General features: G+C 31.4%; 2 protein-coding genes across 2 annotated transcripts; both read left to right on the forward strand.

Moving 5' to 3' along the window:
* The first annotated feature begins 418 nt into the window (after positions 1-418).
* Positions 419-4069, forward strand: LOC778198 (uncharacterized). The gene is made up of 4 exons (NM_001247713.2): positions 419-812; positions 1412-1620; positions 2230-2320; positions 2457-4069. The coding sequence occupies exons 1-4, from the start codon at positions 591-593 to the stop codon at positions 3756-3758; spliced, it is 1824 nt and encodes a 607-aa protein (NP_001234642.1). The 5' UTR covers positions 419-590; the 3' UTR covers positions 3759-4069.
* Positions 4070-8380: 4311 nt separating this feature from the next.
* On the forward strand, positions 8381-10109 carry LS (lateral suppressor protein). The gene has a single exon (NM_001247250.1). It carries the CDS (start codon positions 8511-8513, stop codon positions 9795-9797), a length of 1287 nt encoding a protein of 428 aa, NP_001234179.1. The 5' UTR covers positions 8381-8510; the 3' UTR covers positions 9798-10109.
* The last annotated feature ends 4250 nt before the right edge of the window (positions 10110-14359 follow it).

Here is a 14359-nt window from a genome sequence, read left to right on the forward strand (position 1 = left end):
TCGACTGACTTCTATTTTAGGTTTTATTCAACCATTTTTAGAACAATTTATATTGATTTACATTTCAATTTATATCTCTAAAGTTACATATAGTATTTTATTATTATGTCAAAAAGTTAGGAGGATCTACCTGTCTTTTGATCAAATTGAGAATAGTCATAAGAAAAATTTCCTTGAATAAAAACACAAACTAAAGTTAGCATATTAGATTTTAAATAGATCTGTCAGAAATATATATACCAACGGGTGTTTTCTTTAACTAGACCAGATAGCAATTAAATATTTATTACTCCATTTCCCTATTATTATTCACAGTGGTATTTATTACTAATATATATATATATGTATTAGCTTTTTCTACACAATTTTTTACTAATTTACTGTATTTTATCTTATACTGATTTGGTTCAATCCAGATAATCTAAAATTTGTATGTACATGAGTATATTTTTTGAATTTCGCTATACGGATTCGCCATGAAAAATAGGGAAACTTATGAAGCAAATGATGAATTGATCGATTTTTTTTGTACTTTTTGCTGGAAAAATGGCAGGAAATCGTGGAATTAGGTTTCGGTATATGTTTCATCTATGGCCGGAACTGCCAAGAGACACCATACCGGAGAGGAAGGAGGAGCAGGAAGCTCCGATGACGTTTTTGAGCCGTCAATAGATAAATTTCCAGTCGATGTAATAAGTTGTATATTGGAAAAACTGGATTTGGAATCTGTCTGCAGCGCCGCTTGTGTCTCTCAGACTCTCAGTTCCGCCGCCGCACAAGTTTTCACTTCTCTATCGTCTCTCGATCTTTCGGTACGTCTCCTAATTGAATGCCCTAATTTTATTGATGTAGTTAGATAAAATGAGTTAATTAGCAGCCTGATTGAGTATAATACATATGAAATTGGCAAATTAACAAACACTAGGTGTTACTTGCTTTATGTTGCTGGTGGGAGGTGATATGTATTGGTGCACGAAAGTTGTCCCGGACACCGCGGTTATCAAAAGATAGTAATTTCAATTCAATCATGTCGAGTTAATGTTGAGTGAAATATGTTCTTCCTAGATTATCTAAAATCTTTTGTTGGATTTTATATACTTGATTGATTATTACGAAAGGAAATGAGTGTGAATAGAGTGGATTAAAACTCCATGACTTAAATGTAGAGGAGATCATTTAATTTAGGATGTAGACGTAGTTGATTGATTATCTTAAGATTGCTTTGACTGCGAAAATTTATTCTGAGTTTATTGCAGGTTGATTTAGATTGACCTGAATCTTAATAGAGTAAAATGCATGTGGAGAATGCGTATTGATGCATAATTGATTTTTCATTTAACCATCTTTAGTTATGCTTATGCAATTTCTACATCTAGGATGAAATTTTAATACTAGTATCTTTGATTTACAGGGACATTATTTGGATGAAGAAACTCTAGAACAAGTAGCGCGTAGGGTCCAAGGAGCCAAGAGTTTAACTATTGATTGCCTCCAACTGAAGAATGGCACCTCCATTTTCAATATTCTTGGTGAACATATCGAAGAATTGAGTTTGCTCAAATGTTCCAGAGTGTCTTACCATATTCTTAGTGCAATTAGAGAAAGGTGCCCCAACTTAAGGTATTCTGCTATGTCAAACTTCATTTTTGCTACTTTTGACTATTCGCATGTATAGGTAATTGTTATAAGATGCTTCACTGCTTTATAAATTGTTGTCGTTGATGTTAAAACTATACAAGTGGTACTAGTTGCAATCATTTTATCAGGGCTTAGAAGGCATCAATTGCCTCCATTAATGGATGTTCAGAATGTTGTTATCCTGAAATTCTCTCTATAGAAAATGGATTTTTTTTAGTTCTAATAGTTAACTTGAGCCATTACATTACAACTTGCTGAAGCTGATTTGTATTTTTCCCCCGATATCTTAAGCAGATCTGTTAATTTGGGAATCAATTCATCTATCGGCTGAATTTGATTTTTTTCTTTGTTGACCCTGGTGTCTGAATTTCTTTAGGTTGTTTGGGTATAGAAAATTGCAAACTGTATTAGCTTTTGTGCTTGGCATTGTTTAATTCCACTCTATATATCCATCTTCAGATGATGGAACAGGATAATTAAATCCATTTTGGTTACATCAACAATATGTTACATGTATAATCTTGTCATTTATCTCTAGATTTGTTTCCAATGTAAGTTTTCTTTTTTTCTCGTTTCCTTTTTCTGAATCAGGTCCTTGCTGATTGAATTTGCCGGGAGTGAAGATCCACAACTTTTCGAGAACAAACTTGCAGAAATGCTCCAAAAGTTGACCTTGTTAGAGGTGAAGTATACTCATCTTTCACATACCTTTCTCTTCTTCAATTTGTCCCTGGTGCCTCTTCAAGCTTATTACTCTTAAAACAAAGAGTTTCTTCTTTAGAGGGTCAGTTATATGATTTTTTTCCCCTTTTCTGCAGGTGCTGTCCATAAAAATCCGAGGGACCTACTTTGATGTATTTGATATACGACCTCTTGAACTATTTCTGCCCAAGAGTTTAAGAAAATTGAAGTTACAGCAAACGGAGGGAGACAAATTTGTCCATTGGTTAGAAAAGATCAGAGATATCCCTTGGTTCAACTTGCAAAGCTTATCTCTTGTCTTGGACGTTATATCAGATAGTCTTCTCAGGACAGTTGTGAATTCTCTTCCTCTTTTGGTTGAGCTGGATCTTGAAGACAGACCTTTTATGGATCCAACGATAGAGGACTTGACCAACGTTGGACTGCAGCGTGTGCAGTCCTGCAAGCATCTAATTACCCTCGCAATTGTTCGAAGTAGTATGAATTATCGCACTGCATTTAGGAGGGTAAACAATATGGGCATGTTCCTTCTTTCTGAAGGTTGTGGAAGGTTGGAATCAGTGAAACTTGGTGGGTTTGCAAATGTTACTGATGCTGGGTTTTCGACAATTCTGAACTCATGCCGGAAACTGAAGAAACTTGAAGTGTTGAATTCATGTCTATTATCAGACTTGGCGTTTCATAATATGAGAGGAGTTGCAAGGTCCCTAATTGAATTAAGGTTGTTATCATGCAGGCTTCTAACTAGTGAAGCTTTGGAAGGTTTGTCCTTGTTGAGTAAGTTGGAGGTACTTGACACAAGTGGGTGCAGAAGCATTGGAAACCCCTGTCTCTTTGTCATATCAAGAGTTACTACACTCACAAAACTAAACTTAGCAGAAGCTGATATCACCGACAAGGGTCTTGCTTTGCTTGGTATGGGAAACTTGGGCATTACACAGTTGTGCATCAGAGGCTGTAAGAGAGTAACTGATAAGGGAATTGAGCGTTTATTTTGTGCTGAAGGAAAAATTGGCAAGACGTTATCATTGTTGGATGTCAGTCGCATGCCCGGAATAACTGATGCAGCTATCTTTACCATTGCATCTGCTGCTAAAGCATTAACTGATTTATCTCTAAGGTACTGCTTTCATGTGACAGATGCTGGTGTGAAGATGTTGTTGGATAGACCAAATCACAAGGTTAGTCTACTGCAAAAGCTTGATCTTTATAAATGTCGCGGTCTGTCTGGTGATTGGATAATGTCTTCTTTCTGTGGTTTGCGCTGGCTTGGTGTTGGAGGTACTCTGTTAGTCAATAAAAGAGACGATTTCTCCACAATATGCAATGTGCGACCCTGGCTGGTTGTGTGTTTTGATGGCTGTGAATTTGGGTGCCATGATGGTTGGCAATTTCATCGGATCATTATTCATCATTGACAGAAGGCGGATTTTGTAAGAGGAGCAGATCAAGATAGGCTGGAGACGCGAAGTTCCTTTTTACATACTAGTAACATTTCATATTTTGAGTAGCACAAGTTGGTGATGCATATTGGGTTTGCTGCAACCACTCTTTTGTGTCTCTATTTGTGCTTGAACTAGACTTTTGTTTATTTTATTTTATAGCCTTTTCTCCTAGTTTAGGCATATGCATTATTGTGCTTGCTCTCTACCTTTTGAATTACAAACACCCTGTTAAACCGTTTTAAATGAACCATGATTATTGATCAATTATAGTTTTATACTTGTTATTTAAGTAGTACTAACATTTATATCACAAATTTTCAAGTCCAAATAGTAATTAAAATGGCAGGGTTACAAAGGAACGTAAACTAGTAATCAGTTAACGTTAAAAAAGGAACAATTATACAAAGCGCACTTTGATTTCCATACTAAGGCAAAACAAAAAAATTAACAAAGTTAGTTTGATTTCTATATTCCATAAAGGTGATTCCTAAACTAGCAAAGATATAGCTACAATGGAAATTAAATAAGAGCATGAAAGCAATACATCTACTTTCAAAGTGACCAAACATATGGGCCTAAGGGAGGAAGGAGAATGCAACTTTGGGCTTAGAAATCAATTTACAAAATCAAAACCTTTCTCTCTCATAAATAGCTACTTTCGGTCTCATGCGTTTGAGATTTCGTAACTATAAAACTTCATGACAATAATTATTTTTTGTTATACGAAATATATGTCTAGCCCGCGATGTTACTACTAAAATCAATTGATGTGGGAGAGGGATATTGAATCAATACTTAGGTATTATCTACGTCATTAATATAATATACTATCAAATTACTTTCAAGTTGTCCTAATAATAGCGTAATCTATCCTATGTAACATGTTGCCACATGTATTCCTCAAAATGTTAATTATTAGTGATTAGAAGTCTGATACAACTATATATATCATATGAACAACTACAACAATAATAACATATTCAGCATAACGCTACAAATAATATATTACTCCTAATTTGAAAAGAAGAGAAGTTGTTGTAATAAAGACCCCGGTTCAAGGGATAACATATATCAAAATAGTTCAGAAAAAAATAGAATGAAAATGAAGAAGCCACAATCAGAGATATCGTGCTCGATACCTGTGATTAATCAAATCATGTGTGCATATAGGTTACCCTAATAAGAACAAAAGTTGTAAAGGAACTGCTCGACGTTATGCACATTATTGAATAAAAGAGACTTTTTCTTTTTAACTTACTATTTGGGAGTTTGTAATATTCCCTTTTGTTCTCTTGTCATTTGTAGGCATCAAACTTAGACATCAATACATTATACTCTTTTACACGGTATATAATATATACCATCACTTTTCTAATATGTTAGAAACACAACAACCATCTCTTTCATATGTTAGTACTCATTTTTTTTAATTACATGAAAATAATCATTAATAAAAAATTGAGAAAATTGTGGTCCGAGAAAATTATTTTTTGACTTATCATTGAACAATAATAACTTGACATAAAATAAAACGAAGAGAGTAATGGAATTGAACTGTAGATGAATCTAAATGATGCTCTTATTGTTGATGTTCTAGTCAATATCATCTCTTTTTATGTTCATCTATTTGTTAAACTTGAAATTTTGTCCGGAAGGTAATTAAGGATAAAAGTTTAATTTAAATCACTCGATGATTGAGATATAAAGTAATCAAAAATATATTTTTGTTAACATAGCAGGTAGTAATTAAATTGTTAGATATTTTAGAGAATGAAAGAAGTCAATCTATGGCTTTAGATTTATATGGTTGAATTTTTATGTTAGGAGTATATTTTAGGCATAATACATAAATATATCCTTAAACTTGGTTTTGCATCATATTTATGCTTTTTAATTTTGGGTGTACACAAGTAGACACTTAAACTTGTATGAAGTTGAATAAATAGACACACATGTCCTACATATCATCCTACATGTCATTTTTTGTCCTACGTGGTTTGTGCCATGTAGGACTCATGTGTCTATTTATTTAAAAATTGGATGTTAAGGTGTCTGCTTATGCATTATGAAAGTTGAAGATCAAAATTAAAATTTAAAACCAAGTATAGAATCCAATATATGTGTTATGCCAATATTTTGTGTACGTACTAAAGTATATATATTTCTGTGTGTGATCTCTTAACCCCACGACTACAAAATCTCATTTCACTACTTTTTAAAGTAGATAACGATGCTGAGGACATGAATTATTCTTACAAAGTTCACGTGCAACTTACCACAATCAGATATTGTTACTTTATTCATACTTCATCTCATACCGATTTCGATTTCTGATCGTAACTAAAAAGATTAAAAAATTTATATTTTTTTAGTATTACGATTTCCACTTAATTTAAATTCGTGAGAATTCATTGATTACCAACTATATCTGTCTACGAATGTGATTGGAAAAATGAGCAAGATCGATCATCGATAAGTTTGAAGAAAGTGAAAAATAATTAATATGAGAATAGCAATATTATTTTTCCTATTTTAGGTTTTTGACTTGGAAGTTTGAGGAGGGGTGGATTTATAGTCACTTTTATTCAACACATATTGATTAACACAATTTTATCAAATAATTACCTTATATAAACAAAGAATTATTTTATTAATACAGATATTTACTTCTGAATTCGTAAAATTTTGCTGGTATATTAACTTTGCTTGGGATTGTTCCTAAACCCCACGTGGTAAGGCAGCCACATTTTGCATATATCTTATTATCATCAAAAAGAGAAATGAAAAGCCACTAAAGTCGTATCCAAGAAAAATAAATAGAGACAAACTAGGAAATTATATTATTCTTCTTTGGTGGTGGGGGTGGGGTGGTAGAGGGGGGGGGGTTTGCTACTCACCTAGTGTAACATTATATATATATATATATATATATATATATATATATATATATATATATATATATATATATATATATTTTATTTTTTTTTGTATACTACGTGTGGTGTGTAAAGTTTTCGACATATTTAAGGCTTTGCGTGTATTTGTTGTTGTTAGGTGGTACTGTCATTTGACAACTTTTCCACTTCATTTCCTTTACTTTCCCACACAAAGGAATCGATTGAAAAAGTCATAAATTAACTTTAAATATAAATTTTAATATGATATCAGAGTTTGACACATTTTTTAACTTATAGCAAATTAAACAGAGTTCAAAATCTATTTTTGCCTGATCTTGAGAAATAATTTGATTATGAGTTTCGTATGTTGGACAATCCATCATGTTATGTTTGTTTAAACATCAAAACCATAGATTGGGTGTGCAAGAGGGAAAATATTAAGTGTTTTACGTAAGCTGAAGGAATGAATTGTTATCTCCTAAGTATAATATGATTTTAGACAATATATCGTATAGTCTAATTTTTGGAGTTTAATAGAATAGGAGACACACACTTTCTCTATTCTTGAACAACAATAACTACATACTCAATATAATCTCATAAAATGAGAATCTGGGAGGATACATAGAATATACAAAAACTTATCTCTCTCAAAAATAAACAAATTGTTTCCGATAAATACCAACACTCTTTTTAAAAATAATTTTTCTATATACAATTGTAGGTTGTTTCGTTGATCCCAATCGTATCATTCCGTTTTAAAATTAAAGTGGTTTTAGAAAATTCCTATTTGGATGCGATATTTTGAGAGAATTGCCCTAATTTAATATAATCAATCCCCCTTTAGCTGTCTTTAATTTATTATATGTTTTTCAAAAAAGTTAAGAATTAATTAAGCATATTATAAATATATGCTGACTAATAACGTGGAATTTCATACAGACAAACCACACATAATATATATGGTCAACAAAATGGATATTCTATCAGAATCAAGTCATTATCAACCTAATTGGCATCTTAAGTACAAAAACAAAAGCTACTTTTTAGTTTTTGTTGCTATTAACTTAACGGAAATGTTTAAGTAGCTTTTGTAGTACTAATTATTCTGCTAGATTTCCTCATCTCAGATTATACTCGTCTAAAAGAATCATTTCCTTATTTGTACTTTATTATAATTAACCTTAATTAGTTCTGTCACAAAATCATACAACTCAGAATTTACTCTTCCTTAACATAGTGTCTCTTGTTTGTACATCCTTCATTTGGTTAGTGGAACAAAGATATATATATGGAGTAATAATTTCAGGATATTTTATAAGATCATTTATCTTATGTTTAATAGTGTGTAGTATTTAGTTTTAGAATGATCTTTCTCCTATTATTTTAATAAAAATTAAATGACATCACACAAGATGGATATAATTTTATGAAATATTCTTATCTATGTTATCCCACCAATCAAACGATTCTTTAGAGTATAGTTTTTATATCATTTTTGTAATTTCCCACTCAAGCCAACTCTATATTAGTTTCCGTTTATATTATTTGAATTCTTCAAAAATATTATTGAGATGTCTATTAAATCTTTTAAAAGAAATCAAAACGTCAAGGCGACTATATTTTTGAAGAGTACGATCAACATAATTTTTTCAGATGCTAAAACCATAAATTTCCCCTCCTCCATCATTGAACCCCCCTCTGTCCTTCCCCCCAGGTCCCCTTTTTTTCCTTTCTCTCTCTCCTTTATTTCTCTTTTCATAAGCATATTCTTTCTCTCTCTAGGGTTTTCACTTTCACCTGAAATAGTGTTGTTAAATTGAATGATATGTTAGGATCCTTTGGTTCTTCATCATCTCAATCTCACCCTCATCATGATGAAGAATCTTCTGATCATCATCAACAGCGTAGATTCACCGCTACTGCTACAACTATCACCACCACCACCATCACTACCTCACCAGCTATTCAAATCCGCCAGCTACTCATTAGCTGTGCGGAGTTGATTTCGCAGTCCGATTTCTCGGCCGCGAAAAGACTCCTTACTATATTATCAACTAACTCATCTCCTTTTGGTGATTCAACTGAACGGTTAGTCCATCAATTTACTCGCGCACTTTCCCTTCGTCTCAACCGCTATATATCGTCAACCACCAATCATTTCATGACACCTGTTGAAACAACTCCAACTGATTCTTCTTCTTCGTCATCATTAGCTCTAATTCAATCATCATATCTATCTCTAAACCAAGTTACCCCTTTCATAAGGTTTACTCAATTAACCGCTAATCAAGCGATTTTAGAAGCGATTAACGGTAATCATCAAGCAATCCACATCGTTGATTTCGACATTAATCACGGGGTTCAATGGCCACCGTTAATGCAAGCACTAGCTGATCGTTACCCTGCTCCCACTCTTCGAATCACCGGTACTGGAAATGACCTTGATACCCTTCGTAGAACAGGTGATCGTTTAGCTAAATTTGCTCACTCATTAGGGTTGAGATTTCAATTCCATCCTCTTTATATAGCCAATAATAACCACGATCACGATGAAGATCCTTCTATTATTTCCTCCATTGTACTACTCCCTGATGAAACCCTAGCTATCAACTGTGTTTTCTACCTCCACCGCCTTTTAAAAGACCGCGAAAAGTTAAGGATTTTTTTGCATAGGGTTAAGTCAATGAACCCTAAAATTGTTACAATCGCGGAGAAGGAAGCAAATCATAACCATCCTCTTTTTTTACAAAGATTCATCGAGGCGTTGGATTATTATACAGCTGTGTTTGATTCACTGGAAGCTACATTGCCACCGGGTAGTCGAGAGAGGATGACAGTTGAACAAGTGTGGTTTGGGAGAGAGATTGTTGATATCGTTGCGATGGAAGGAGATAAAAGGAAAGAAAGACATGAAAGGTTTAGATCATGGGAAGTTATGTTGAGGAGTTGTGGATTTAGTAATGTTGCTTTAAGCCCTTTTGCATTATCACAAGCTAAGCTTCTTTTGAGACTTCATTATCCTTCTGAAGGCTATCAACTCGGAGTTTCGAGTAATTCTTTCTTCTTAGGTTGGCAAAATCAACCCCTTTTCTCCATCTCGTCTTGGCGTTGAGAAAAACTATCAAATAGCCAACTTCAGAGGGTAATTAAGACTACTGATAGTTTAGGAGGGATCTGAAGAAAACGCGTGGAGTGAAAACCCTAAATAACCAGATTTTCTAATGAAGTTGTAGTAGTAGAAATTTGCATGGTGAAGAACAATATTGAAGAGGTATTGAAATTTCATGTTTTTTTTGTTTTACTTATTGATATGAATGTTTTAAAATTTTTAACATAGAGGACTAGGTTGATGATATATAGTATTTAAGTTAACTAGTCTTTGTATAACGCAAGATCTTGATCAACTTATTTTTATTTTTAATTATTTGTTGTTGTTGTTGTTGATGATGAAAGATTCTCATGTTATTACCAAATTGTTAGGTAAGTGGCACTTTGGAGTGGGAAAATGATGTATATTCCAATTAAAGGTGTTAATTAACCCTACCATATTGTTTGTTTGTATTAGTAATGGTGGATAGTTTCATTATCTTTCACTTTATAATGCTAATCATGCTTCACCTTTTCATTTTAGTACTTTAGTTGTAGACTATAGAGAACATTTTAATTTTATTTTATTGTATATGATTCCTTATCAAAGTCTTTATCTTGTTGCATTTTCTTATTTTACTTTACAAAAGATTTCTGGTATTAATGGAAAGTGGTCACATTTGGAAAAAGATATGGGGGCCAACAAGAAAGTCATTTTCTTTGTCGAAAACAATTGATTTCTTTTGAGATACGATAACACTATTAATTGATTAATCATCTGAGAAATCAAAAAAAAAAAAAGTTGTATACCCCATTACCACTATTGTCCTTTCCCTAAAATTTCTTATATATATATATATGAGTTTTTATTTTTTTTTAATGGAAGAAGGGGGAGGATGAGATTCTTGAACATGCATGAGAATTGTTGTTATTGTTTTGTGTCTTTGAAATAGGACCATAATCAATTGCCCTAAATTGTGCCCAATTGTCCCCTCAACAAAACCATCAAAGTTGTCAAAATAGGGTTATTCTTGTTACCCACTTTGCCCCCCACCCCCCTACAATGGGATCTCTCTCGTGTCTAGTGTTTATCCCTAGGACCACCTCTCTTTTAATTTAAACTTTTTACATCTTTTTAAGCTATCATTTTTTCATAAATTTTTTAGATGAAAATTTACTTCAAATATATTTTCAAGTTTCCAGAAACTGAATCAGACAAGTTTCTGGAAGAAATTTTACACAACTAAAACTTCAAGTTTCAAAGTTTCAACTTGAAAATCTATGAGAGGTGATTAAGTTTCTCTTTATACCATGCCTTGTATGATCATACTAATCAGTGGTGATTTGATGTAAAGGTTAGACATATCCTTATGGTTTTTAGGTCAATAAGCATAGAGGAGATGATAAACTGAAAAGCACTGTATATTGGTAGGCAAGAAAAGAAAGTTTTAATTTTTGTTTGAGTAGTGAAAAGAAGGAAGAGGGTTTTTATTTTTAAATTTTAATGGCTAAGGGAGTAGTAGGTGATGTATTTGACAGGTTGATAAGATGGTTACTAATAGTTGATGTATTGACACCAATTCACGCAAGAGAAACTTTACTTTACTGTACACCTTTTTTTTTATCAATTCATGATCATAACAAGAATATTAATTAAGAGCTTCTATTTTTCTCTGCATAAATCCTTTGTTTGCTTGTGTGTTGATGATAGTGTTTTCAGAATAAGTATTACTTTTGTTGTTATGGTTTATATGAAGGTGTTTGATTATGTATAAGCGAATTTTAACAAAAAAATAAAGTTCAGATGCAATATATATATATATATATATATATAGTTGGTGTAATTCTATAAGTGGAGTACTTGTGGTTTTAATATACTGTAAAACGATGATTTGAATTTTGTGGTGTTTAACTAAAGATTTGATATATATAAATTTTTTATCAGAATGTTTTTCAACATTGTTGTCTTAAATATGTAATATGAAAAGTTATAACGGAGTTTCCAAAGAAGAAAAGAGACTTTCTTTTCCACTGTACTAAAAAAGAAGGTAAGACAGAGAAATTAAAATTGTAATTTATATTACTTTTCATATAATTTTAGAATATCTAATTATTTTACTTAATATATCAAATTAATGTGATCTAATTTATCTTTGAAAATTCATCAAATTAAATTTCGATAAGCGCAACATGACAAATATTTCTTAACGGAGATAGTAATGATTTCGGAGGGTTGTGGGGTGTTGTATTGTAAAGTGATGGATGGATGCATCATACATATGGTTGATAAGATGGTGCAAGCATGGGGAAAATTATGCAACTTACGTCAACTGTGCTTCCATCCATCCATCCATCCATCTATCTTTTCTTCTCTGTTGTGTCTGATCTAGAGAAGAGAATGCTTGTATAATCTAACTCTGAAAATTCCCAACTCTTTTTTAAAAATTTAGGTTCCCATCAATGTCTTTTTAGAGAAGCATATTATTATTGGTTAATATATTTAACCTAGGTCCTAGTCTGCTAGGTTTCTATCTTACCCTTTGTTTTTTTATTTTTATCTTTCTTGGTACCCTACATTACTCTTTTTTCTTTGGTATGCTGATCTCTTTTAAGTTTATGGATTCTTATTAGATTTGTAAATGTTACTACAACTTTAGGTCTCACTTATTTTGTAATTTCGACTAATATGAATTTATGTTAGGTAAAACTTACGAAAAAGGAAAATGTCCCCTACTTGCTCAACTAGATCTAATTACTAAAGGTTAAGGGATATATCATATTAAGTAACATTATCGATGATTATTACTACTTGGATGTTTTTCATTTTCATCGACTAACACTAAAATTTGATATTGCTTCATAACTCTCATGTTTAGGATATCTATATATACTCAAATCTCTAATTAGGATCTTGAATACATGCACGATCATATAGGTAGACAAATAATCTCATAAGTTTGTATTTGATATCATAAACTTTTTTGAGTATCAATTTAAATTTTCTAAGAAATATTGATATATAAAATTGAAGAATCTTCATTTCATTTCTTAAATTTTATGTCCAATAGTAATTGAAAAACTAGTGTAACTTAGACTCAATTAATACATTGCTTGATTCTAGTTATGAGTGGTTTTTGCATTGACCTAATATAAATAAAAAGATATAGGAGTGGTTATGCAAAAGAATCTAGGTAAAGCTGAGGTTGTGGCGTTAGGGGCAATGTAGAAAAATATTTATTTATACTAATCATATATATATATATATATATTGTTTAGTTGACCGAAATAGAAAAGAGATATATCAATGAATTAAACATGTCGTTTTTATATATGAAATCAAAGAAAAATTATGGTAATATAATATTAGTAATTGATTTTACGATTTGAACTCGTTAATAGGTTGGAAGAAAGGAATCTAGGTAAAGAGGTTTGTGGGGTTGGAGGCAATGTAGAAAAGAAAGGTGTAAAATCCAAGAATTGTGTTTCCTCTAATAATAATAGCATATCCTGCAATTCGTGCTTTTTGTTCCTATCTCAAGATAACTACTTTTAATTAATTATTATTAATTAATATAAAATTAAACTAATGAATGACATCCTTATGGAATCTTACGACTCCGATCTTGTCATATACTACTATTTAAATTACTACTTTTTATAATATAAAGTATTTAATTCATTTGTCACTTGTTAATATTATGCTCTATGGCTTTTTGATAAAGAAGAAACTAAAGAAACAAAAAGGATATACTTATTACTACAAATTATGCAAATGGGAGCATCTTCCCACATTTCTTTTTGTGTTGCCTTTCCCATCATCAAATCCCACAATAATGCTTAATTAATGCTCCCACAACTAAGTCCTTTTATCAATATATTATTTAATAGGCATAATGGGTATATCAACTTATCAACATTAGCTTATTTTAGTCAAATTAACACCATTTCAACACCTCATGAGACGTACAAAATTAATGTGTCAATATCAAATATATATTATGGTTTTAATAAAGTGTTGATAGATTCTCTTTTGTCATTAAACATCATTGCATTTGCGAAATTTATTGTATTATTTTTACCGTTTCAATTTATGTAATAGTAATATTTTGTAAATCTTTCTCTCTCTTTTTTTTATTGTAACACATAAAAAATTAATAAAGAGAGTCTGCAGATAACACATATACATAAAATTTTAATTTTAATCTAGGTAAAAATAAGTATATATTTAAATATAATCACGATTAATATTGTTTATGTCCTCTTCAATGTACTGTTGTTTTTGTTTGGTGGCCTTTTGATTAAAAAGGAAATGATATATATTGTTTAATATAGAAGTATTTTATATTTATATCATATTTCTAATTAGGAAAATTGCCGCAGCAGTTCGAAAAATATTCGTAGTATCAAACTAGAAATACTATTAAGTACTAGTAGTTTATATTAGTTTTATTTAATTGGATACTCTTTAGGGACTAACCATAAACATTGGAGTATTATATTTTTTTGGTTTTAGGATATAGTATTATATTGTAACAGTACTTAATGACAATTTAAATTAATGTTTTTGTGGACTTCAGAATATCGAAA

The sequence above is a fragment of the Solanum lycopersicum genome, chromosome 7 (assembly GCF_036512215.1).
Source record: "Solanum lycopersicum chromosome 7, SLM_r2.1".
NCBI classification, from domain to species: domain Eukaryota; kingdom Viridiplantae; phylum Streptophyta; class Magnoliopsida; order Solanales; family Solanaceae; genus Solanum; species Solanum lycopersicum.